Source organism: Phocoena sinus, chromosome 17 (genome assembly GCF_008692025.1).
Source record: "Phocoena sinus isolate mPhoSin1 chromosome 17, mPhoSin1.pri, whole genome shotgun sequence".
In the NCBI taxonomy this organism is placed as follows: domain Eukaryota; kingdom Metazoa; phylum Chordata; class Mammalia; order Artiodactyla; family Phocoenidae; genus Phocoena; species Phocoena sinus.
The window spans coordinates 13,036,918-13,064,783 of NC_045779.1; the positions used below are offsets into that span (position 1 = coordinate 13,036,918).

General features: G+C 39.8%; 1 protein-coding gene across 1 annotated transcript in view; it reads right to left on the bottom strand.

Annotated features, from left to right (window-relative positions):
• CPA6 (carboxypeptidase A6) overlaps positions 1-27,866 on the bottom strand; it is a 265,180-nt gene that overhangs the window by 73,729 nt on the left and 163,585 nt on the right. The window contains exon 3 of the mRNA XM_032610184.1: positions 4,514-4,638. Within this exon, the coding sequence (XP_032466075.1) occupies positions 4,514-4,638 (125 nt within the window). The remainder of the gene's footprint in view (positions 1-4,513; positions 4,639-27,866) is intronic.

The following is a 27,866-nucleotide window of genomic DNA, read 5'->3' on the forward strand; positions in this document are numbered from 1 at the left end:
CTAGTTGGGTATTAGTTTCTTTGATGAATCAACTCTTAAGCTTCTCAGTTTTAAAGTTTCCAAGTGCCCTAAATAGAGCTGGCCTTCGGATCCCCAGTATTTATCCATTCATTTAGGCCAGTGATTCTCAAGATGGCCTGCTTTAAAGTCACCCATGAGCTTTAAAAAATATGCCACACTGAGCCTTACTTAGACGAGAATCTCCTGTGCATAGGTATCGGGCCTTTCTAAAAAGCTCACCAGGTGATTTTAATATATTGTTAGGCTCAAATTTAGGCTAATTAATCTGCCAACTGATGGCTCTCAGTCTTAGGTTCTATACTAGATAAAAGTGGAAGAGAGTATTAGAATACAGCTGGTCCTTGCTTCCTCTCTCCTCTCTTCAGTGTGTCTGCTGGATGTGGTCAACTGCCTCTCAGCATTTATGCCTGTACCCTCTTTGGACTTCCTGTGCTGAAAGGGCTGGGAAGCTGAAAAGTACTTTTCCTCGACTCTCTTACACCTGTGGTTCTGGGGACAAATCTGTGAACTCTGACAAGACAGGATGTTAAGAACGAGGCAGAGGCCATCTCCTGCTGCTATGGCGTGTCGAGGTCGCAGAGGTGTGACTGTTTAGAGGCAGTCAGGTGGCTGGACTCAGAACTCCAGGGTCTAGTCACCAGCTTCCTGGCATGAGAGGCAATTATGGTAACGACAGTGGTGGCAGCAGTAGCACAGCAACAGCTTCCTAACTGCTGGGCTGTCACACCAGATCTGCCTACTTGGTCCTTGTCAAGTAGGCAACTGGAAACCGGCAAGTTGACGAAAAGCCCATGAAATGGAGCCTAAAATGGCTTTTTTTTTTTTTTTTTTCGGGTACACGGGCCTCTCACTGTTGTGGCCTCTCCTGTTGCGGAGTGCAGGCTCAGCGGCCATGGCTCACGGGCCCAGCCGCTCCGCGGCATGTGGGATCTTCCCGGACCAGGGCATGAACCCGCGTTCCCTGCATTGGCAGGCGGATTCCCAACCACTGCGCCACCGGGGAAGCCCCAAAATGGTTTTTTTGTAGTTTCTTAGTTCCTTATGGCTGATTATTATTTCTACCCCAATTGTATGTACTCCTAAAATAGCGACTCCTAGACCTATTAAGAACTTTCCAAGTGATGTCATCACTTAGTACAAAACCACCTCCCCAAAGCTTCCAGGGAGGAGAAGGGGGGTGGTCAAAATTTGAAATTTTAAAGGTATTTAATTTTCAAAATGTTTGAAATATTTTTATGGCAAAAGGAGTCATGTCATATCGTTAAGGGGGCTGGATCACCTGGGGCCAGACACATGCGGTCACATAAAGATGCCTATAACTATACGTTATGTACAGTTGTACAGAGTAAATGATCATCTTTTGAAAATACCCCTGGCTACAATAATAAAAGTCAATTAAAATGATCTCTACCTACCAGCCCCGTGGAACTTAACTGTTCTCTGTTATTACCTTGGGAACAACAAAATGAATAATTCTAAATGAGTGCTCTCCATGAGGAGACAACTGGTTTAAAACACTTGTTTGTTAGACTCTATTCTCTGTGGAATAAAGGGTGATATTTGATTCTGTATCAGTTCCACATGACCTATATTGAATGGCAGGAAATAGACACTTGTTAAAATAACTGGTATATTCTTTTCTTCCAAATAATAATAACTGGTATATTCTTTTCTTCCAAATAATAATTAATGAAGCATGTGAGTTTTTACTGAGGACCTATAGATATATAAGCACTTCCCTGAAAGGCATTCAGAGAATCAAAGCATGCTTTCAAAGCTACAGCAATGACTAAAATGTGTTCAGTATGAACAAGAGTTTTTATGCACAGGTTTGACTCTACCCTGTTCTAGAAACACAGATAAAATACCTTTCTGCAAAAAGCCTATAAGTATTTTAATAAGCCTGTAAATACGTCTCTGGCAGGTAGGTATTTGTGTGGACCAGCGAGGGGTGTCACAGCCCCTTTGCACCCCTTGGCCCAGCCTTCCACTGAGACTAGGGTTCTCACCATTGACTCAGAGCCATGAACCCTTCCCAGGCCTCGCCAGACATCATCAGGGATCTTTCTGCCAGTTTTGGCAGTACAACCACTTGCTGAAAAGTTGGAGTAGTTGAGGTTAGTCATTTACAATCATGCCTCTCAGCCCTGAAATCCTAGGGTTCCAAACAAAAGGTAACTCACTCATTCCCTTCTCACTAATTCACTAGCCTGTGTTTCTCCCCCGCAAGATCCTACACTGACTCTCCATCTCTTCACCACGTCCTTTTGCCTTGTGCCTGTTGGAATCACTCTTTGAGTGTAAATAAAATCCCTACATCCTCCAGTCTCTTCAGAGAACTCTCTCTTCTCATTCTTGCCCCAGTAGAAACCAGACTTTCTCAAGGACACAGATTCTTCCGTGGCTGTCTCTTCTCCCACTTCTCTGGCCACGGGGCCAGAAGGGAGGGAGGTCAGCATCCTCCTGGGCTCCCATTGGTGCTTCCCCATTAATCTTCTAGCTTCCAGGAAAAGCTCATCTTCCCTTCAGCATCAGGCCATTCCTGGTTGCTTACCTCGAAGCTGGTATTTCCTGTATAGTATAATTGCTAGCCCACTCATTCTTGACTGCATCAACCTCAATGACCTCCACCTCAGCCATCTCCTTCATTGCTACCCCTATAATCTTGTCACCAGCCATAAATGTTCTTCCCCAGAACTATTAACATCCAATAGCCTACACTTCTTTCCTTCCAGTTTGTTGCCCTCACACCTGTTTTAAATATAAAGATCTTAATACCCTTGATTCTTCCGTCTTGTCCCATCATTCTTCCTAGACTCTCCTCCTTTCTTATCCAGACTAGACCCCATGGATGACTACTTGAGCTAGTATCTCACTAGGAACCTCAACTTCCCTCCACCCCGATCTTTTTGTGGTCCTAACCAACAAAACCTCAACTCTGTATCAGTACTGCAATCTCTCTTCTCTGCAACAACCACTATTATTGGTTCTTACCCCGATTTTTCTCTCGCAACACTCTTTAACCCCTATTTCTTTACTCTGAGTAGATAAATTTTGCTTCTCACTTCATCCAGATAATTTGGCTGTCAGTTATGATCTCTTTAAACTTGTTGACTCTCTTCTCCACAATCTTAACTAGATCCACAGTTACCTCTTTGGTCTTATAGGATAAGCTATCTTTCACTAGTGTTTAAACCCCCTCCCTCACCTGTGCATTCTTTCCTGCATCATCAATGTCTCCTTCCTTGCTGGTCCTTCCCTTCAGCTTACAGGCCAAAATTGCCTCCTTACCCTAACATGCCGAGTCTCAAGCATGCACTGACGTAGCATCTTCCTGTAGTCGCTCCCCACTCTCTGCCTCTCTCCCTAGTATAACTTCTAAGAGTGGTAGAACAGTCTGCTCTCCTGTTCCATGTTCTCACCTCCTGTTCACTTTTCTGTCTTCTGCTCCTAACAATCTAATGCTACATTAGAGTTACCAGTGCAATTTCCATCATCAAATCCAAAGGGAACTGATCGATCCTTTTCTGGCAGGATATCACTGCAGCACTTGGTGCCACTGACATCCTTCCTCTCAAAAGGTTTTTGTTTCTTCTTTGACTCCTGCGACTATTTCCCACGTGTTCCATTCTTACTGCTTAACTATTCCTTAGAAAAACAAAAAACAAAACCCTCAAAATATCCAAACCCGTCTACTCAGTCACCACAGACAGAAGACTTGGAGTCATCCTTGATTCCTCCTCTTCCACCTACATCCAAACAAGTGCAGAGTCCTGGTGGTTTTGCTTCTGAAACATCTTTTGGAGTTCTCTCTTGATTCTAGGACTCTGGTCCTGACTCAGGGGCCTTGTTCTGTCTCCTCTGGATCACTCCTGTGGCCTCGTGCCGCTCCCTCCACCCACTTACATGTGGTTCCCTTGCTGACACCCTCCAGTTGTGCAGTATCACCCACAAGATGAGGTCTGAGCCCCTAACTCTGAACAGCAGGCTGCCCACAACCTGGCTTCCCCCTCAACTTCTCCAGCATCTTCTCTTTCTGCTCCCCAACTTATACCAGTTCCCTGCACACATACGATGCTGCTTCTTGCCTTTGCTGGCATTGTACCTCTGCCTTCAAGGTCCTGAGTCTCATCCTTTGTCTAACTGACACAGCTCCTGCAGAGTCTGGCTTTTTTCTGTCCCTGTCTCCCTATCCACCTTGTAGGCATGGATAAGCTACTCTCCTTTCCTCACACAGTAAAATGCTTCCATGTTTACACTGATTACTTACAGGTAATGGTGAAATGACAAGGAAGTGTGGTTGCTTCCCCCTCCCCCGTTTCACTAATAAGTTCATGAAAGGCAAATATAACTGTGTTATATTCATGTTGGTTTCCCCAATGTGAAAAATAGAACCTGAAACAGTTGTTGGCACTTAATGCATAACCTGAATACAGTTATCATTCAGTTCAACTGAGTACAAATGAATTAAGCAAGGAAAAAGCATGCTTACTTGTAGTGGATGTTGGTTTCCTGTAGGAAGGCTAACAGGGCTCGGGAACCATTGTGGGGAATATGGACATCAGTAACTGCTCCCTCTGATACCTGGGAGATACTGCCGGGCTGCCACAGGTCCACCTGTAGTGCAGGAACCAACCTATAATTCATATTCAGTGTAGGTGGGGAAAGATCCATGTCACAATGTCAAACATGTTGTCTTGTTTGCATACAGCAATACCAAACACATTTTAGAATTAGACTCAATGCTTACATCATCAAGGTAAAACTCCTAGTTGATTTTGAACTTAGTGTCCAAATTATATGACAGCTATATAGAATGTGATCGTTTACAATAGTTTAAAGACCAATCCATTAAAGTCACAAGATAAAAATGAGGTAAAAAAGTTTTAAGTATGACTTTGATATTGCTTACAATTACTTATTGCACAAACATTTGAATACTAGCAAGAAAGAGAACGGTATAAGTGACCCTTCATCCTACTATACAAGCAAATCGTGGTGGCTTGACAACGTTTGGTAACTTTAAATGGAGCATTCTCCTGATGCCACCTCCCCCCACGACTTCATGCCTGTTCACCAGTTCCTCCTCAGCCTTCACATGTCAGCAGAAACATGCCTTTCTCGGGGGGGACTTGTCAGCTAGGGTAGGGCTCCTTGTCATAGTTCTTAGAGCACCTCGTGCTTCTTTCATCACGTAACTGCCTCTTACCAGAACGTAAGCTCCACGAGGGCAGGGGATTTGTCCACTTGGTTACCACCCCATGCCAAGCGCCTGAAATGATGCCTTGTGCCTATTAGCAACTCGGTCGTTATTTGCTGCATAAGCGTAGACCCCACAGGGTAACTGACTACACGTTCATCACGTGTTCAGTGTTTTGTAGGAATGCTTACAGCAGTGTTCCCAGTGCTTGTCTAGTGTTCCACACCTGGTAGGAGCTGCACAGGCATTGAAAGAATGACTGAATTCAGTGGGGATGGAGGACAGCCCCATCTTCTGCACAAGCCGAGAGCTACATGTTCAATACGGCCCAGTTTGCCTGTGCAGTCACGCCTACGTCTCCTATTTGGGACTCCCTCTTCCTGCGTTTCTTGTCTTGGTCTTATGCAGGATCTTGATCTCTGCTAAGACCTTATCTGATAAAGTTTAGTTACTTCATCTTTACTTAGGTGTCAGTGTCCGCGTTCTGTCAGGGGACTCCAGAAGACCGAAAATATTTCGGGACTGAAGGAAATACACCCCTGGTGGTATAATTTCATCTGCAACAGGGTAGAGAGGCACTTATTTTGGGGACAATGAATTTACCTGTTTTTCTTTCAAGAAGCTTACTCCTCCGCTAACTTGCAAGGGCAACTCTGACTCAACTAACATGCTAATCCAACAAGCATAGCACAACGGAAGTGTGGGGCTAGGAGGGATGCTGAGAGGTCATTTGATCCATCTGTCGGCCCTTGAGCAAGGATACATCTAGGACTGGACCCAACTGTCCCCATTTGATGCATCTAAACCACGTCTTTTATGTTTCCCAAAGAGGAGAGTCGACACTATCCTAATTTAACTCATATCCACATTTAACAAGATTGTCAGACATTTTCTTAATCCTTTACACCACAGCACACTTTTCATTTTTTCTTGTTCCATTCTTCAGTGAGGAATGGCCGATTTCTTGCCCTTGTGAGATAAAGAACTTTTCTCTACATGTTAGATTTTCTAATCCTTTAATCATCTTTGCCTCTAAACCCATTACAGAGACAGATTTTGATCTTAAGGTGTATCACCTAGTACCTGTGGAGATGAGGAAGCAGTGCTCTATTTAGAGGGTGGAGAGCCACAGGAACCTGAAATATCTGAACCACCACGCTGGTGATGAGTCTGTGAGTGCTGTTTTCTGGGGCATATGCTAAAACAAGAATCCTCATCCCACAGAAGAGAGTAGCTTCCCCATAGGAAAATTCCATGGAAGAAACAGACCCTATGGCCTGACCTGGAGAAGGCTTCCTAGGAAACGTCATCAGAAAACAGTTGGTCTAAAAGAAACCAACAAAAAAGAATTTGCAAAAATCAGGAACTGTATTTTGTTTTGATATTAGAAAAGTAAATTAAATGATGTGTAAATTAAAATGTGTTCTCCAGTAATATTTTAGGGAAGGGGTGCTTGGATAAGTAACATGGATATTTCAGTCTGGGTGGCAGGCGATGCCTGTATCAAGATATAAGGGACAGTAATACGTGAGATTTGTAAAGTACCACACACTTTATAGGTGTTTCTAGACCCAGGTTCATAGAAGTCAAGTCACTTTCCCGAGGATGCACAGCTACCAAACGGTGACACAGGATATGCCTAACTCCAGTGCCCATAATCGCTGGCTGGGTAAGTGTCTCCAGGATTTCCTGAGACTATCTCAGAATACGAAGCACCTTCCAACTTCCTGACTTCGTGTTTGAGACAGTCTGGTTTGGTGGGTCTCACATCCTGGTCTGTCCTGTTAGGGGCTTTTTGCCCTAAGAATTATATATGCAGGTATTTCAAAGTTCTAATCAGCCCACCATGGGCAGGTTACCATCAATCATTTATGTAGAGCCTGATCCCGTCTGGATGAAGTGATTCTGAACTGACCCTGGATTATGATGACAAAGTATCACCGGCCTGGTCAGGATGGCCTAAGGCTGTTTGCCAACCGTCTCAGGTCTTCATCCAAGGAAAGGATGGTCCTCTGCAGAGCCTTGGAAGCTGGTGGTTGTTCCCATGCATTCTTTACCTTATATGACTCTGAGTCACAGCCAGATCTATTCAAGAGATGGAGGCAGTTTATTGTAAAGGTCAACAGCACGGACTTGGGAATCCAACGGCTCTGGGCTGGAATGCTAGCTCTGCAGTATTGACTGCGTGACCTTGAGGTTTTTAACATTTCTGAGCCTTAGATTCCTCATCTGTACTGTGAAGATCATTTTAAAACCTACCCACAGGTTTTTTGTTTTTAATATTAACTGGAATATTAGAAGTAAAACACATAGCAGAGAGTCTGGCACACAGTGACAGCTTGAAAGCTATTAACTTTGCTCTTACTGTTATCTGAAAAGCATATGGGTGGCCAACATGGTGGAGTAGGAAGACCCAGAGCTCACCCCCTCCCAAGAGTGCACCATAATTACAACTATTTACTGAGCAGATACGGCTGAGCATGACCTGAAGACTAGCAGAAAGATTTGCCACAACTAAAGGTATAAAGAAGGAACCACGGGGCTTCCCTGCTGGCGCAGTGGTTGAGAGTCCACCTGCCGATGCAGGAGACACGGGTCCGGGAGGATCCCACATGCCGTGGAGTGGCTGGGCCCGTGAGCCATGGCCGCTGAGCCTGCGCCTCCGGAGCCTGTGCTCCGCAACGAGAGAGAGGCCACAGCAGAGAGAGGCCCGCGTACCGAAAAAAAAAAAAAAAAAAAAAAAAAAAAAAAAGAAGGAACTACAACAAGACGGTAGGAGGGATGGAGATGCAGTAATAGTCAAGACTGCAGCCCTGGGTAGATGGCCCACAACCAGGAGCAAAATCACGATTGCAGGGGTTCTTCCCAAGGAACAAGGGGTCCAAGCCTCACACTGGGCTCCTGCAAAGGAAGATGAGCCCCAGACTGTCTGGCTTTGAAGGCCAGTGTGACTGAGACTCCCCCTGGGGACATAGCTCATGGTACCACAAGGACACGGCTGCTGGCAAACTCCATTTTGGGGTTCTCCCTCTAGCCTATTAGTGCGAGGTGCTAACCTGCTCCCCAGGTTAGCAGCCTGGTGACCCTGCAGCGTCCCCCTGAGGCAGGGGCCTGGTAGCCCTGGTAGCAAAATGCTTTAAAAAAGGAACAATTGGAGAATAAAAAGCAGAAATTTATAATCCAATAGAATAATTAGAAAACAAAGTTGAGAAAATTTCCCAAGATGAAGCACAAAATGGTAAAAGATGGCAAATAGAGAAAATGTAAGAAAGAAATTAAATCATAAGGTCCAACATCTGATGAATGAGAGTCATAAAGACAGAGTAGAAGGGAGAACATTATCAGATCATTTATACAAGAATTTTTCAGAACTGAAAAACATGAATTTCCTGATTAAAAGGGGTTACTGAAAGCACAATGAATAGACCCACGCCAAATTACATCATAAAATTTCAGAATACCAGGAATAAAGAAAAGATCTTAAAAGCTTTTAGACAGTTTACACTAACGACCAAGGGGCCACAGGACTTAACATTTCCAGCAATAGAGAGAACTAGAAAACTGCAACCCTCTTCTGCAAGACAACTAGAAAATATTGAATAAAATATAATTAACATTCCTGTAAAAGTAGAGTGGAGCTCTCCCCCAAAACATAAGGGAAATTCCCAGTAGCCTAAAATAAAGAAGAGAACGCCAGTTAGGGCTGTGTGCACGTGGGTTATAATGGTAATTCAGGTTCAGAATTGTGGGAATCTATCACAACCATACAGGGAATAAGGCTGAGATCTGGGGCCCAAAGTTTGGAGCTGGAACTGAGATTCTAGCATAAAACTAGAACTTCAAAGGGCAATAGCCTCAGTGAAAGAGCAGGAATTAAAACAAAACAAAGCAACTACACACCAGTAAGATTTGATAAGGAGGCACTTTGTGTTAATAAATGCAAAACCCCTCCAAAGATGTACCCTCAAGCCAGGCCACGCAGAATTCTTTCATCTGAAACCTTGTTGAAGAAGAGCTCGTGAAAAAAATTATAAAACACATGAGTGAGGTATCCGCTGTAAGTAAAAGCAATATATTCAACACATGGCAGGATTATTCAACTAAGAGCTTCATAGTATCTAAAAGAATGGCTAGAGCAATTTCCTGAAAAAGAAAGGAAATGAAGGGCTCTTGGAATTTCTGAAGATGAGATACTTGATGTGGTTATCACTGCAATACAGATGGAATATTTAAGACAATTACGTTATTAACAGGGGAAAGGTAAAGGAGCTTCAAGGTAAAGGAGCTTCAAGGGAGCTTCAAGGGAGCAATTACGTTATTATATTTAAGACAATTACGTTATTAACAGGGGAAAGGTAAGGAGCTTCAAGGGAGGAAAGTGTCTACAAAAACAGAAAAAAGCATCAGAAAAAAACAGTTTTCAAAAAAGAAATGAGAAAATACGTCAGTAAATATAGTTAATTAAAAACGATTACATTCACCAGTTTAAAAGAGCATGAATATTGAATAATAGAAACTATTCTCCTCAGTACTGGTTACAAGAGACATAAAATAAAAACAACGAAAACAAAAGAATGGAAAAAGGTATATACCATACAAATACTAAAGAAAAAAAAGCTGGTAGAACTATATTAATAGCAAAGCATTTAGGGCAAAACCACTTTTGGGGATAATATAGTAATATGTATATCACTATATATAGTGTACAAATATAAAAATACATCTATCTGTATCTATATACATATGTATGTACATATGCACATCCATCTATACTGATAAAATGCTCAATATACCAGGAAGATATAAATACTACAATCTGAGTGTATCCAATAAAACAGTATCAAAATATATACGGCAAAAATGGACAATATCATCAGGATTTTAAATTATAAATCTTCCATTATATCTCAGTAACCAAAAGATCAGAATTGCTTCCCAAGCACACTTAGAAAGTTTTTGAAAATTAACTCAATACCAGGCTACAAAATAAGTTTTAACAAATGTCAGAGAATTCATGTCAAACAAATGTTCTCTGATTACAGTGTAATTAAATTTAGAAATCAATGACAAAATATATCTACATTTAGAAATTAAAAAACAGACCTTAAATAACTTGTGGGTTAAAGAAGACACTGTAGTAAAATCGGGACCAAATCAAAACTAAATAGAACATTTCTAAGAGAGAAATTTATGACCTTAAATGATCCTGTTACAGAAGAATAAAGATGAGAAACTGATGGGTCATATGTCTAAATCAAGAAGTCAGAAAAATAGTAATACACAAAAAATTATAGAATACAGGTATAATAAAAAGAGGATAAATTGATAAAATGGAAAACAAAAGTAATGGTGAGGATCAAGAAAACCAAAAATTGGTCTTTGAAACATTTAAAATAGAAAAATTATTAGCACATCTGCTTAAGAACAAAAGAATGAAGGTTCAAATGACCAATATTAGCGAGAAAGTGATAGCCTGAGGAAAACGATTATAAGCCAATCTTACTTATGAACGTAGGTGCCAACCCTAGAAATGTATGTTAGCAAACTAAATATAGGAAAAAGGTATTAACATTACTGAATGCAATTATTAGTTTAACATTATTAGTGTATTTCATCATATTAATAGTAATGTATTAAAGAAGTCATATGATCATATCAATACACTCGGAAAAAAAAAGTATCCATAGAAATTAGTACTGAAAAAGTGTACTTCCTTAGGCTATTAAAGAGTATCTACCAAAAATCTTCAGCAAGCATCTGTATACAAGAGTAGTGTTAGAAGCATTCATTTTAAAGTCAGAAACAACAGACTGCCAACAAACACATGAAAGAATGCTCAACATCATTAATCATTAGAGAAATGCAAATCAAAACTACAATGAGATATATCATCTCACACCAGTCAGAATGGCCATCAGCAAAAAATCTAGAAACAATAAATGCTGGAGAGGGTGTGGAGAAAAGGGAACACTCTTGCACTGCTGGTGAGAATGTGAATTGGTACAGCCACTATGGAGAACAATATGGAGGGTCCTTAAAAAACTACAAATAGAACGACCATATGACCCAGCAATCCCACTACTGGGCATATACCCTGAGAAAACCATAATTCAAAAAGAGTCATGTACCAAAATGTTCATTGCAGCTCTAGTTACAATAGCCCAGAGATGGAAACAGCCTAAGTGCCCATCATCGGATGAATGGATAAAGAAGATGTGGCACACATATATAATGGAATATTACTCAGCCATAAAAAGAAATGAAATTGAGCTATTTGTAATGAGGTGGATGGACCTGGAGTCTGTCATACAGAGTGAAGTAAGTCAGAAAGAGAAAGACAAATACTGTATGCTAACACATATATATGGAATTTAAGAAAAAAAAATGTCATGAAGAACCTAGGGGTAAGACAGGAATAAAGACACAGACCTACTAGAGAACGGGCTTGAGGATATGGGGAGGGAGAAGGGTGAGCTGTGACAAAGCGAGAGAGAGGCATGGACATATATACACTACCAAACGTAAGGTAGATAGCTAGTGGGAAGCAGCCGCATAGCACAGGGAGATCAGCTCGGTGCTTTGTGACCGCCTAGAGGGGTGGGATAGGGAGGGTGGGAGGGAGGGAGATGCAAGAGGGAAGAGATATGGGAACATACGTATATGTATAACTGATTCACTTTGTTATAAAGCAGAAACCAACACACCATTGTAAAGCAATTATACCCCAATAAAGATGTTAAAAAAAAGAAACAAAGTAAATGTATTTTAATGCCAGTTCCAGATTCTCATACTGAGGGTCACTGACAACAAGAGAATAAAGAAAAAAAAAGGCTAAAACCTGAAGAAACAAGACTGTCATTATTCACAAATCACTGTATACATAGAAGGCAAGCAAGTCAACACAGGTAAACCATGAAAATTCAAAGATCAGCAGCATTTAGAGATATAATATCAAAGTAAATATATATACACACGTCAGTGTAAATGTGTTTTGCTCAGCCTTGAAATATCTTCACAAAAATAACATTAAGTGAAAAAGCAGGTTATAGATTAGTAGGTATAGGTGATGTCACCAAAATGGTGACATAGGAGACCCCAGCCCCCATCCTCCAACAAAGATCAACAATTAGATATCCACGAATACAAACAGCTCTGGGTGAGATTTGGAGTCTACTTAAGTTTCAGCAACACAGTGGAACAACAACAAAAACAAAAACGGAGAATAACTGCACAAGAAGAAAAGAAAGACAGCTTCATTTTGCCTGCATCATCCCATCCCCCAAATCAGCATTGCTCAGTACCAAGAGGGAACATCCCAGTTAGAAAGCGTTCCCCTCGGTAGGAAAGGAAGAGCAAGGAAAGCAACCAGCTTCTGCGGTCTTTGGGGCCCTACCCGAAGGCCCTGCTTCAGTTTCATCTCACCCAGCCTGGCAAAGCTGAAACGTGTAGCGCGGGCTAGGAGCAAGGAAGAAAAGCAGGGGCTACTGATAGCAGCCATGTAGTGGGAGTAGATCATGGTTCACAGTGACCTCTTTAAAGAGAAACTGAGTAGGAAGTGCCACCGAAGAAGGAACCAATGGCCAACACAGCTGCCACAGACCTCCTGCACATGTCATCAGCTTTTGCCCCGAACGTATTCATATTTGCTGATGCCAGCTGTCTGAGTTCCCCCTCTCCCTACCCCCACCTCCAATCCTGGCAGAGCCTGGGAACTGTACCAGCAGCCAGCTCAGGCCTCTGTAGCTGTGCAAGTACAAACATTTGACCTGCTTTGACCCCTGTGGCTGACCCCCACTACTGTGCATGTACTCCGGGCTGCCCCTCCAGCTGGGCACTTGCATGCAACGGAACTGATGCTCATTACCAGGCTCCACTGCAGCGTGCCCACCGTGAGGGAGACTGTAGAGCCAGAGGAGAGCATGCTGACAGCCAGGGCTCCTGCAACTGCCTGGGGGCCCAGGTCAGGCCCTGTTTTCTGTCACTGGCCTGCACCATGATGTTCACCTGTAGTTAGCTTCTCCAGCTGCAGACCTGCCTCAGCCTAACTGCAGTGCACACACCCAGGGGGAGACTGTGTAGTGATGGGAGGGCACACCAACAACCAGGGCTCCTGTAGTTTCCAGTGAGCTCACGGTTAACCCTGACCCTTGCTGCCTGTCTTGGCCCCTATTACTACAAGTATATCTGCATCCAGCCCCTGCTACTACACAGACACCCGCAGTCGGCCCCCACAGCTGAGTGTGTGCATACCACCTGCTCTGGTCACCAGTGCTGCTTGCCCTGATCTATAGCCATTGGACCTGGAGGGGCTGCCAAGGACCCCAACAGCCCTTGCCGCTGCCATGAACCCCCCACAAGTGTTTGCAAAGGACCACACAGTTGTTGATGCTTTGGACCTCAGTGGTCTGAGCTGAAGAGCCATCATACACCCCTGGACCTGGGACCACCACATGTCCCCACAGTAGCACCCTGTACCATAAGACCCTAGCATCACAGCATGCCCCAGCATGCCCCCACCTGCAGGTGAAAGTCTTCCCTTAGGGAAGTCAGTCCACAAAATCTGGCAGAAGTGACTGCTCCTTCAAATGTGCAGACACTTATGCAAGGCTACAGGGATCACAAAGAATTAGGGAACCATGACTCCACCAAAGGAATAGAGTAAACCTCCAGTAACTGGCCCCAAGGAAATGGAGATTCAGGAATTGCCTGACAAAGAATTCAAAACAATTATTCTAAAAATGCTTAGAGAGCTACAAAAGATCACAAACAATTTAACGACATCAGAAAAAACAATACAAGAACAAAATGAGAAGTTTAGTAAACTAGAAAACAAAAAAGAACCAAACAAAGTTTGGAGCTGAAGAATACAGTGACTGAACTAAAGAACAGAGAGTTTTAACATTAGATTTGACCAACTGAAGAGAGAATCAGTGAGCTACAAACAGGTCATCTGAAATTATCCACTTAGAAGAGCAAAAGAAAAAAAAAAAAGAAAGCCTACAGGACTTATGGGACACCATAAAAAAGAATAATGAACACATCACTGGAGTCCCAGAAGGAGATGAGAGAGAAAAAGGGGAAGAGAGCTTATTTAAAGAATAATGGCTGAGAACGTCCCAAACCTATGCAGAAATTTGGACATCAAAGTTCATGAAGCGAATAAGTCATGCCAAAATTTCAATCCAAGAAGTTCTTCTCCAAAACACATTGTAAGAAAACTAAAATCAAACACAGAGAATTTTGGCAGCAAGAGAGAAAAAATTCTCTCATCAAAGGGAATCCCCATTAGGCTATCAGTGGCAGAGAACTTGCAGATCAGAGGAGAATGGGATGTTATATTCAAAGTGCTGAACGAAAGGAACTGTTAACCAAGAATACTCTACCAGCAAAGTTGTCCTTCAGAAATGAAGGCCAAATAAAGACTTTCCCTAATAAAAGCTGAGGGAATTCATCATCAGTAAACTTGCCTTACAAGAAATGCTGAAAGGAGTTCTTCAAGCTGAAATGAAAGGATGATAATTAGAAACATGAACACATACAACAGCAATGGTAAAGGTAAGCTTATAGTCATATTCAGAATGCTCTAATACTGTAATATAGTGGCATGTTAACTACTTAACTCTAGGGTAAAGGTTAAAGGAAAAAAGCGTTAAAAGGCTATAGCTACAGTTGTTAATGGATACAGAATATAAAAGATGTAAATTGTAACATCAAAAACATAAAAACAGGGAGTAAAAGGGTAGTTTTTTTATGTTATTGAAGTTGAATTGTTATCAGAGTTAAATAGGCTGTGGTACATATAGTGTCTTATATAAGTCTCACAGTAACCACAAAACAAAAACTACAATACATTCACAAGAGATAAAGAGAAGGAAATAAAAAAATACCAATACGGAAAAACCATCAATTCACATAAGAAGGCACCAAGAGAGAAAGAAAAGAATGAAGGAACCACAAAATAGCCATAAAAATATTTAAGTTGGCATTAGTAAGTCCTTATATTATTAATAATTACTCAAAATGTAAATGTGTTGAATTCTCCAATCAAAAGACATAAAGTAAGTGAAGGATACAAAACAAGAACCAACTATATTCTGCCTACAAGAGACTCACTTCAGCTTAAGGACACATATAACTCAAAGGGAAGGGATGGAAAAAGATATTCCATGAAAGTTAAAAACAAAGGAGATTCGGGGTACCTATACTTATAATCAGACAAAATAAACTTTAAATTAAAAATGGTAACCAGAGACATCATTATATAATGGTAAGGGGTCAATTCACCAAGAAGTTATAGCATTTATAAATATATATACATATCATCAGATCTAAATATATTAAGCAAATACAAATGAATCTGAAAGGAGATTATGTAGTCAACAATACAATAATAGTAAGGGACTTCAATATTCCACTTTCAATGATGGCTATATCATCCAGACAGAAAATCAACAATAAAACATGGGACTTAAACCATACTTTAGACAAATGGACCTAACAGGACATTCATTCAACAGCAGCAGAATACACATTCTTCTCCAGTGCACACGGAGCATTCTCCAAGATAGATGATGCCCCAAAACAAGTCTTAGCAAATTTAAGAAGATTGAAATCATACCAAACATCTTGTCTGAACACAATGATATGAAACTAGAAATCAATACCAGGAGGATAACTGGAAAACTCACAAGTGTGGAAATTAAACAACACAATCCTGAAGAGCCAAAGGGTCAAAGAGGAGATCAAAAGGTATTTTAAAGTATCTTCAAACAAACAAAGATGGAAAACACAATATATCAAACCTATGGGATGCTACAAAGCATTTGCAAAATAGAAATTTATATTGATAAATGCCCTGCATTAAGAAAAAAGATCTCAAACAACCTTGCAACTCAAGGAACTAGAAAAAGAAGAAAATACTAAGCCCAAAGTAAGCAGAAGAAAGGAAATAATGACCAGAGTGAAAAATAAATGAGAGACCAGAAAAACAATAGCTAAGATTAATGAAACTGAGAAGTTTTTTTCTAAAAAGATAAGTAAAATTTACAAAACTTTAGGTACACTAAGAAAGAAGTCTAAATAGTTTTTTTAGACTAAAGAAAAGACTATTTTACTTACTCATATAAGTAAATTCAGACATGAAAGAGGACATTTTACAACTAATACAACAGATACAAAGGATCATAAGGGACTCCTATGAACAATTATACACCAAAAAATTGGACAACCTATAAGAAACAGATATTTTCCTAGAAACATAAAACCTACCAAGACTGAATCATGAAGAAACAGAAAGTCTGAACAGACCAATAGCTAGTAAGGAAATTGAATCAGTAATCAAAAACCTCTCAACATAGAAAAACCCAGGATGAGATGGTTTCACTGGTTAATTCTATCAAACATTTAAAGAAGATTTAACACTTACCTTTCTCAAACTCTGAAAAAATTTAAAACACATTTTATGAGGCCAACATTACACTGACACCACAAGAAAAGAAAACTACAGGCCAATATCCCTGATGAATACAGATGTAAAACTTCTCAACAAAATATTAGCAAACTGCACATTAAGAGGATCATACACTATGGTCAAGTGGAATTTAACCCTGGAATTCAAAGATGGCTCAACATATACAGATCAATTAATGAGATACAGCACATTAATAGAGTAAAAAAATCAAAATCAAATGATAATCTCAATAGATGCAGAAAAAGTATTTGACAAAAGATAACATCCTTTCATGATAAAAATGCTCAACAAATTGGGTATAGAAAGAACGTACCTCAACACAATAAAGGCCATATATGACAAACCCACAGCCAACATCACACTCAACAGCAAAAAGCTGAAAACTTTTCCTCTAAGATCAAAAACAAGACAAATTCTCAGCACTCCTATTCAAAATAGTACAAGCCAGAGCAACCAGTCAATAAAAAGAAATAGAAGGCATTCAAATTGGAAAGGAAGAAGTAACTGTGTTTGTTTGCAGATGATATACTCTTATATAGAGCAAATCCTAAAGACCCCACCAAAAAAACTGTTAGAAATAATAAATTCAGTAAAGTTGCAGGATAGAAAATAAATATATAAAAATCAGTTGAATTTTATATACTAACAATGAACTATAGGAAACAAAAATTAAGAAAACAATTCCATTTACAGCATTTCAAATAATAACACTTAGGAATAAATTTAACTAAGGAAGTATAAGATTTGTAGACTGAAAATTGCCAAGTCTCTGAAGAAGGAAATTGAAGATGACACAAACAAATGGAAAAACATCCATTAATATTGTTAAAATGTTCATACCACACAAACCTTCTGTAGTTACAATGTAATCCCTATCAAAATTCCAATGGCATTTTTCACAGAAATAGAACAGCCCACCCTAAAATTTGTATGGAACCACAAAACACCCCAAATAGCCAAAGCAATTTTGAGAAAGAAGAACAAAGTTGGAGGCATCACACTTTCTGATTTCAAACTGTATTATAAAGAGATAGTAATAAAACAGTATGAAATTGGCACAAAAACAGACACATAGATTAATGGAACACAATAGAGAGCCTAAAAATAAATCTATGCACATATGGTCAATTAATTTACAACAAAGGAGCCAAGAATGTACAACGGGGAAAGATAGTCTCTTCAATAAATGGTGCTGGAAGACTGGACAGCCACATGCAAAAGAATGAAACGACCATTATTTTACAACATACACAAAAATCAACTCAAAATGGATTAAAGACTTGAAGCCCTGAATGCCCTGTTAGGGAATAGGTACACATTGAAGATCACGTCTCAGGTATAATATTCCCTAACAGTATCAGGTAGCACTAGCCTAGTCTTTTCTTGCAATGCCGCCTCCTATCCAGTGCCTGTCATAACGGATGTATCAGATTCTAAGTAATACATGCTTTGAAAAATACACTGTTAAACAGCTATTATCTACTATGTCCATTTGCATTATCTGGCAAGCAACCGTTATACTACTGCCTTTTCAAACTTTAGAGAGCATTCAACTTATCAGCCTCATGGATATCTTGACAAAATGAAGATTCTTGGGACCTACTACCAGAAATCCTAATTTCAAGGGTCCTGGGTTGGCCCAAGGAAATCTGACTTTTCAACAAGGGCACTAGGCAATTCTGAAGTAATTGTTCTGAGGACCATGCTTTATGAAAGTCCTGTTAGGACTGTTCTTTCAAGTAGGCATCATGACAACACCAAGTTTAACTATAGTTTTTGAAGACTCTGACATTTTCTCTGTTTACTTTGTACATCAAGAAACCCTTAGTAGCACTTAATCAGCTACTCATTTGCGGTGACTCTTGGAGAAGGTTACATCTTGCCACCAGTTTTAGAGGAAAACTCATTTGTTTGGCTGCAGAAAAGGACTTGCATACAGCTGTTGATGCAGGGATAGGAACCAAGTCCACTCTCACTTTGTCCTGAGTCAAATCTACACGTTATCTGCATTTTCAGAAATGTTCAAATGCAGACACAGTCTGTTCTGGTATAATGTGCATTTCCATAATTCAAAGTAGCTTCAACATGATTGGTAACTGTCTTAGTCAGTTTTGGCTGCTATAATAGATTGGGAGCCTTATAAACAACAGGAATTTATTTCTCACAATTCTGGAAGCTGGGAAGTCCAAGATCAAGGTTGCCGCACATTAGGTGTCTGGTGAGAGCCTGCTTCCTGGTTCATAGCCGCCTTTTTTTTTTTTTTTTTTTTTTTGCGGTACGCGGGCCTCTCACTGTTGTGGCCTCTCCGTTGCAGAGCACAGGCTCCGGACGTGCAGGCTCAGCGGCCGTGGCTCACGGGCCCAAGCCATTCCGTGGCAATGTGGGATACTTCCCGGACCGGGGCACGAAACCCGTGTCCCCTGCATCGGCAGGCGGACTCTCAACCGCTGCGCCACCAGGGAAGCCCTCCATAGCCTTCTTGCTGTGTTCTCATGCGGTGGAAGGGGCAAGGAGTGTTCTGGGCAAGTTCACTAATCCCATGCATGAGGGCTTCACCCTCATGACAATCACTTCCTCAAAGTCCTACTTCTAATACCATCACTTTGGGAATTAGGTTTCAACATATGAATTTTGGGGGCATACAAACATTTCAGTCTATAGCAGTAATGCAGGGTAATGTCAAAATAATACTGAATTTGCATTGGTTCCTATATGATTTTCCCAGTGCATTAATGTCTTACGCTGACATAGGAATAGGAGCTGAATATAAAGTGTACTCGGCAGAGCTACACAGCAAGGCACGGATGACTCAGGACAGTTCAAAGTCCCGTTCACCCCATATTCTCACACTTGGCTCAGCTTGGCCACTGCTTTGCCTTGAAAGTACCCTTTGTTTGGTTTTCCCTGATCCTTCTGAATATTATCCTTGTCATATCCTTGTCACTGTTGAAGCTCAGTGGCCTCAACCCTCCTGTCACCCCTCTTTCCATCAAGCCACTGTTATTTCCTGCAATAAATACCTATATTTACCATACCTATATAAACTATGTAGTATTTGTTCATTAGGAATTTAACATATCTTTTAAATCATGCTAGTATTTTATTTTATTGTTGCTTTTGTTAGTATTCTGTATATAAAGTTGCATAGGTTTGAATGGTCTGTCACTAATTTTCTCAAAAGCCCTGTTATTTTTAGTATATAATTTTGTAGAATGCAAGGTTATATGGAACGCATATATTGCACTATAGCAAAAACACCTATATTCTTAAACAAAATAGAAACGATCATCTATCTATGTGCTGTTTGAAATCTTTTATGTCTTGGTCTCCATGAAGAGGACTACTGGAGAATGGGCAGGTTTTGGCTCCGAGTTTGGAATCATTAAGCGCTGCTTTGTTGCACCACATCAAAGGGTTTGGTTTACAGATTGCAACTTGTTACAAGTGGCAGATATACAATTTTTCTTTTAACCCCAGCTTCAGAGCCTACGCCTGTCAGATGAAATATGCTGCCCAATTTTTGTTTGACAAATAGTTAAGCTCCAAGAATCAAACCTGGAACTCTGTACAAAAACAAGTATGGAAAGAAAGAGGTGGATTTCTTTGGAGGATCTTGAAGCTCTGAGGTACTCAATAAGGGCCTGGGGCTTCTTGTGGCATAATGTATGATAAGAATGACAATTTTTACTCTATTATTTTTTTAAACTATCTTCATCATTTTTAAGTGCACACAGGGTTAAGTACAATCACACTGGGAGACAGGTCTGCGGAACATCTCTACCCATTAAACAACTTTCTTTCCCCCTCTCTCCACTACTGTCTTTTAAATTCCTGGCCATTTGCCAACTGAGCAGGTGGTTACTGTAAGAATATCTAAAATTGCCTTTAGCCTGCAGAGTCATAAAAAAATTCAGAGAGCCAAGGGAATTAAACTTTAACCAGGTTTAAGATAAATCCAGGAAAAGAGAGAAATACTTCTAATCCTAAGAGTAGAAATGTGGTCAGGATGTATCAATTCTTAATTCACAGCAAGGAGCTCTTTGATCAATATTAAGCTGGCCTGAGGACTTTCACGGCAACTCAGGAGCATCCACTGCTTCTTTCTGTCGTGTTTAGCAGTGCCACAGCCCAGAAAACAGTATAAATTGTAGGAGTGGGGTGCCTGGCAGTGGCTTTCCCGCTAAATGGCCATGAATAAGTCATGAAGTCTAACAGGCACTGCAAAGCTCATGCACAAACAGATGTCCCTCATCCTCGAGGAGTTGACGCTTTCTGAATAATCTCAGTGAACAGTCCTTTAGGGGGACTTAGATTACCTTTTTCTTGAGACCATGCTGCTTTATGCTTTGCTGAATGTCTAATCCGTATGATTTTATCAAGGCACCAAACCTGTTTAGTGTCATTTGATGTGGATTGCAAATATAATTCACTGCTCTGTCATGTCTATCTCTGAAATGGAACTTTAAACTGTCTTCCATTAACCCCCAACCTCCCCCGGATCCAAGGAGAGCTTATTGCTACTTCTCTCCTTTACCTATTCTGCTACCTTCCACTTAATAATATAAATGGACCTTTTCATCCTATTTGCACATATTTTAGAATGATATTTTCTAGCCATCAAAGGGGGTGCTAAATTACTTTAAAGGGCTGCTTGATTCGTGTTTTATCAGCAAGATAGACTTTTGCTTATGTACTTAAATCCCATGCTTTATGGAAAGAAACTAGTTATCTAACGACCATAGAATATAATTTTTAGAATAGTGATATTGTAAAACTATAAAACACTGGGCCATGTCTAAATGATTTTCTTTTCAGAAAGCAGTTGATTAGAATTATATATACGTATTTCATAACGATAGAAGCATAATGTAGGACAAGCTCTGCATATTGAAAACGGAGCACATTCTTTTCTCTGTGAAACCCCACTGCTCCTCTCAGACTTTCTTTGAGTTGTGAGGTTTATTGTCCACATTATAAGGCACCCAAACCACTCAAACTGTAAATCTAAAAGTCACCTTTAATGCCTGTTCCTGGTCTACCTTCCAATCAGTCCCCCGCTGGACTGTCTTTTTGAAATGGCCCTCAAATTCACTTCCATTGCCTGAACCTGCACCCTTCAACATTTCCTTCCTGGTTGATTTCATTATGCTGCTGACTGACGTCCCTGGTCTAGTCTCTCCCTTCATCAATCTGTTTCCTTCTACAGTTGCTACAGTTACCTTTGTTAAATGCAGACACCTACTGAAAGATCTCTAATGTTATCTATGGCACAGAAGATCAAGTCCAAATCCCTTGGCAGTGCATCCCAGGCCCCTGGTAATGCACCTGTTCAGCATCACCTTCCCCCAGTCGCTTACAGACTTGTCACTCTTTGCTTCCATCCCCTGGCATTTAATGTTTCCTTTGCTGGAATGTCCTACTTCCTTCCTCACTATTTCTCTTCTACCCCAAATGTAGCAAGTGTGAGATAGATCCAGGTTTTGTGGGGGACCTGAGGCTTATACAATTTGGGGGTCCGATGTAAGAAAAAGAGTATACAGTTATGCATTCTCATAATTTTGTATAATTGAGAAAACAGAGACAGGGCATTGGAAGGGGCCCAGACAATTGTGGAAGCCTAAAGCTTCAGGTTGGTTAGCTTCCTGCTAAATCTGCCTCTGAGCTATTGCCCAATGACTCTTATTGAACTACTGTTTGTTAAACTTTCTCAGTCTGGCAGAGTGACAAGGATAGTATGTGTTCAATAAAGATTTATTGAATTAATAATACCTACTCACCCCCAAGGTGGGTCTCTCTTCCTGAATTTTTCCCAGGCAGTTAAATGCTGTTTCTTCCTTTTTCCAGAGTGCTTTGTAGACACATTTAATATGGCACTTTCAACACTACGTAGAAATTGTTTTTGTTTCTTGTGGACCAGGGGTTCTCAAACTTTATTGTTAATCAGAATCACCTTGAAGAACTTGTGAATCTCACTCCCAGAGTTCCTGATTCAGTAGATCTGGGGAGGGGTTGGAGGATTTACATTTTTAACAAGTTCCTGGGTGATGCGGGTGGCCAAGTTCTACAGGAACTACACCCCATTCATTCTAAGCACATTCCTGGCTCACGCTAGGTGCTTAAATATACATTAAATGGAAAAAGATATTATAAAATTTTACCTTTCCATACTTTTAACAAGTAAAAAATTGTGGAGTCTTACATAGTCTTTAAAAATTGAGTTCTCTGTTAGTAATTAATGTAATTAACAATATTTACTGAGTGACCATATATTACTTTGCAAATTAATAATACATGGTTGTTCCACTCTTAGGTTATGTTTTAAAAGGAAGGAAAATAAACAGAATTTTAAAGGTTCAGACCGTTCCTTATTATATATTCTCTACAGTACTCGGGGAAATGTTTAACAACAAAGTTACCAGATCTTTATTCTAGATTAGGGCATATTATTTTTCTTACTACAAAGATAACAACCAAAGAATAAAGAAAGGGAGAATATCTGTGAGATGGTACTTGATTAAAATCATACCCATAATGAGTTTTTAATATTACAAATGTTCTATATGACAAATAAAAATATTTAATTCCATGGTATTTAAGATGTAGCCAGTAATACTGAGACTAATATAATTTTGAAAAGGCAAAGGAAAATGACAGAGTTGAGACAACGTGGAGCATAATGTTAAGAAAATTTTGTGAAAAACAAAAAATTTATTCAACAAGGCTTTAAAAATTTTAGAGCAATAATACTTGTGCCTACAGATAATAATCATAAACACATTGCTTTATTTATCTAAAAATGCAGATGGTTTTCTGAGGAACAAAAGGAAGAAAAGAGGAAAGAAGCAAGAGGAAGGAAGAGGAGAGAAAGAAGTGAAAAGAGACTTTGAAAGATTATGAAGCCCAGGCAATCTTACTCATATTTCAGAAAGGAATTACCCAACTTTCTACCAGACTAAATGCTCTTCATTTGCCTGAAGTCTTAAGTTTATTAGAGATTAAGGACAGGGGCTGCCCAACATTCCCGATGGGGTGTGTGTCCATGTATGGAGCTGCCTGGAGGACGGGCAGTGGGCACTAGGGCCCAGTTTGCTGGCTCTCCCTTTTAGAGGGGACTTAGCATTGGCACCAGAATTGGAAATTTATAGGTAAGGTTTTGAAAGACCATAGACCCTAATTTACTGTTGGAAACCATAATCTAGAACAAAAGTTTTAAGAAAATATTTTAAAATTTTAATTTCAATTTTAATGGTGTTAGCATGCAACAGAGAGTTTGGTCACTTCTCTGTAAAACAGAGAATAACCCATGGAAGATTATTTAGAATTTATGTTGGTTTGGGCAAATAACACCTATGGGAGCACAGAAATCCATGAAAAAAAAAATCAAAGCTTCCCTTCCTTTCTCTGTTCTGGAACAGACTCTGCACACAGACCAGATGTAGACTGGGGTCCAATGACATATTTTTGCTGAGGAGAGATTGATGGTAGTAAATGGTAAAGAATTCCTGTGACATGGTGAATCCAATGGATTCGAGATAAACTCCACAGATTGGATCAAATTAAAATGTCCTTTTCTGAACCATAATTCCTTTATGACAGTCTTAAAATAGAACCAGAGAACTGGCTCATACAATTTTGCATCATGGAAAGGTGGAGACGATGGCCAAAAATAATTAGGAGTAAGTCAGTTTAGATGGAGGGGGGCATGAGGCAGGCATACCTCCCTGGGAACTCTCAGAAACGCTCTGCAGGGAATTATACCTGGGCCTGAGTCATTGTATTTGGATATCAAAGGAAAGGGAACCCTAGAAGAATGGAAAATTCAGTGAGAATCAGGAATGTACAACTTGAAACGGTTTCTCTCCTCTTTTTCATCTGTCACCTTCACAAATTTCCTCCTCCCTCTATTATTATTATTATATTAATAATAGAATATTATTATTCTATTAATAATAGAATATTATTATTCTATTATTCTGGCTCACTCTGTCCTCCCACACAAGCTCGTGCATTCTATTGCCGTTTTACTTCAGTCTTTGGGTTACTTGATGACACAAGGTCATAATGTGTTTTATCTGCCACAATTCGTGCACAGTTATTGTTTGGGGACAGGTAGGTCAGGTCAAGAGAAGTATTTCACAGGTGGTAGAAGGACAGGAAACCAAAAATGCACTTCAGAGGTTCTCAGGGAGACAGTAAACCTTCATCACAGGGTAACTGTAGAATAATGTCTTCTTACTCTGGTAAAAAAACATAACAAAGTATCTACCCTCTTAAGAAACTTACTGTTAGCTGTAAGCATAATATTATACAGTAGATCTCTACAACTTTTCTACCTGGCATGACTGAAGCTCTGGAGCCATTAAACAGCAAACGACGGCTCCCATTTCCCCTTCCCCCCCACTAGCCTCTGGCAACCACCATGCAACTTTGTTCCTATGAATTTGACTATTTTAAATACCTCATACATAAGTGGAATCATGCAGTATTTATGCTTCTGTGAGTGGCTTATTTCACTTGGCATAATCTTCTCTAGGTACATCCATGTTGTTCCAAAGGGCAGGATTTCCTTTTATATGGCTGAATAATATTCCACTCTACATATATATCACATTTTCTTTATCCATTTCTCCATCAGTGACCATTTAGGTTGTTTCCACCTCTTGACTATTGTGAATAGTGCTGCAATGAATATGGAAGTGCAAATATCTCTTTCATATCCTGATTTCAATTCTTTCAGATAAATACCCAGAAGTGGGAAGCTGGATCACATGGTAGGTCTATTTTTAGTTTTTGGAGAAACCTCCATACTGTTCTCCATAGTGGCTGCATCAACTTACATTCCCACCAACAGTGCACAAGGGTTCTCTTTTCTCCACACCCTCACCAACACTTGTTCTTTCTTGTCTTTTTGATAATAGCCATTCTGACAGGTGTGAGGTGGCATCTCATTGTGGTTGTGATTGCACTTGCCTGATGATTAGTGGCGTTGAGCACCTTTTCATACTCCTGCTGGTCATTTGTGTATCTCCTTTGGAGAAATGCCTCTTCGGTTCCTTATTCATTTTTCAATTGAGTTATCTTTATTTCAGTTTTTAATTTTTTGGTTTGTTTTTGCTATCGAGTTGTAGGAGTTCCTTACGTATTTTGAATATTAAGCCTTTATCGGATATATCTGATAGTTTGCAGATATTTTCTCCCATTCTGTAGGTTGCCTTTCACTGTATTTCTTTTGCCATGCAGAAGCTTTTTGGTTTGATATAGTCCCACTTGTCTGTGTAGGATAATTTTTAAAAACTTTTAGTTTTGAAATAATTATAGATTCACAAGAAGTAGCAAATAAATGAACAGGGAGGTCATATGTACCCTTCACCTAGTTTCCCCCAATGGCAGCATCTTGGATTACTATAGTACAGTATCACAACCAGGATAATTCATATTTCACCAAGTTTTCAGAGGATCAGCGTGTATCTGTGTGTGTGTCTGTGTATGTAGTTCTATGCAACTTTATCACGTGTGTAGATCTGTGTAAACACACCCACAATTAGGATGCAGAACTGTTCCATCACCACAGAGCTCTGTCATGCTGTCCCTTTATAGCCACCCCCCACACCCCCCATCCCTAACCCTTGGAAACCACTAATATGTTCTCCACTTCTATAATTCTGTTATTTCGAGAATGTTATGTAAGTGGAACAATACAGTATATAACCTTATGAGATTTTTTATTTTCACTCAGCATAATTCCCTTAAAATACATCCAGATAGTTACATGTATCAATAGTTAGTTCCTTTTTATTGCTGTGTAGCATTCCATGCTATGGATGTATCAGAATTTGTTTAATCATTCAACTGTTGAAGAACCTTGTTTTTTTTTTTTTTTCCCCCAACAGTCTCAGGCTATTATGAATACAGCTGCTGTGAACATTGGTGTACAGGCTTTTGTGTAAAGGTATGTTTTCATTTCTCTGGGATAAATGCCTCAGATTGTATCAACTACTTGCAAAGACCACTTGGCCCTTACCTGAAAATAACCTATATCCCCATATTTGGCATGCAACTTAACATGAAGCAAACTTATCTTTTATTTAAAAAATTGGAGAAGAGTGGGTACATTTAATCTTTTTATGCATAATATAAGGAGTTGCCTTGTACCTCTACAGATCACTGGGATTATGGGAACGCCTGTCATGACTGGAGCTGATGAAATGGTCCAGTGAAGAATTTCAGTTGGCATTTCTCATCATCTGCTATAATAAGCAGATTGTTACTTTAAAAATCAGACTTTTTTTTCTTTCATTCATCTGTATACTTCATTCACGCCATACAAACACACTGTTTAAAAAAATGCCTCTTAGTTTCCTTTCTTCCAAATCCTTTCCAATTAAACAAATGTGGTTATACAGTTTATAATGAAATCGTTTCCCCCAGCTATTAAAACAACCAAGCTTACAAGTGGAGAATTAGAGAAGCGAGGCAGCACGTGCATATAAGCACGTTGAAATTCACAAAGAGAATAGACGAGATCTGTGGATTTGTCACAATGTTGTGACCGTTGCTTCACTTAGACAAATGTGAATTGCTTATGGAGGCTTTGCCTGTGGCTTAAGGGCCTCAGATGGCTGGGGATAGAAATATAACTGCCCCTTCTCCCTGCCCCCATGACCATGGCTTCTAGCAGAATGTGTTACTCGCTATGTATACTCAACATATAATAACTGGGTTAACAGAAAACACAAATTAATGTGAAACATATTAATACTTATGAGTAAATTAAAAAAGAATGAATAAAAGGACAACAAAATCTCTGGAGGGCCCATTTCTCACTTAATGACGTGGTAGGATAAAGGTAACAACTTGGTTAAAATGATATATCTACTCCATTTGTAGATATATATATTTTGCTTTATATATATTTGGTATATATATATGTGTATATATATATACATATTTTGGCCATGCTGTGCGGCATGTGGGATCTTAGTTCCCCAACCAGGAGCGAACCCACAGTCCCTGCGTTGGAAGCATGGGGTCTTAACCACTGGACCGCCAGGGAAGTCCCGAGTTATATATTTTTATTTGAATGAATAAGCAGCAAAAAAAAAAAAAAAAAGAAAATGGTGATATAGATTTTGAGTTAAAACTATATAATTTATGAGGATGTAAAATTGTAAAAGG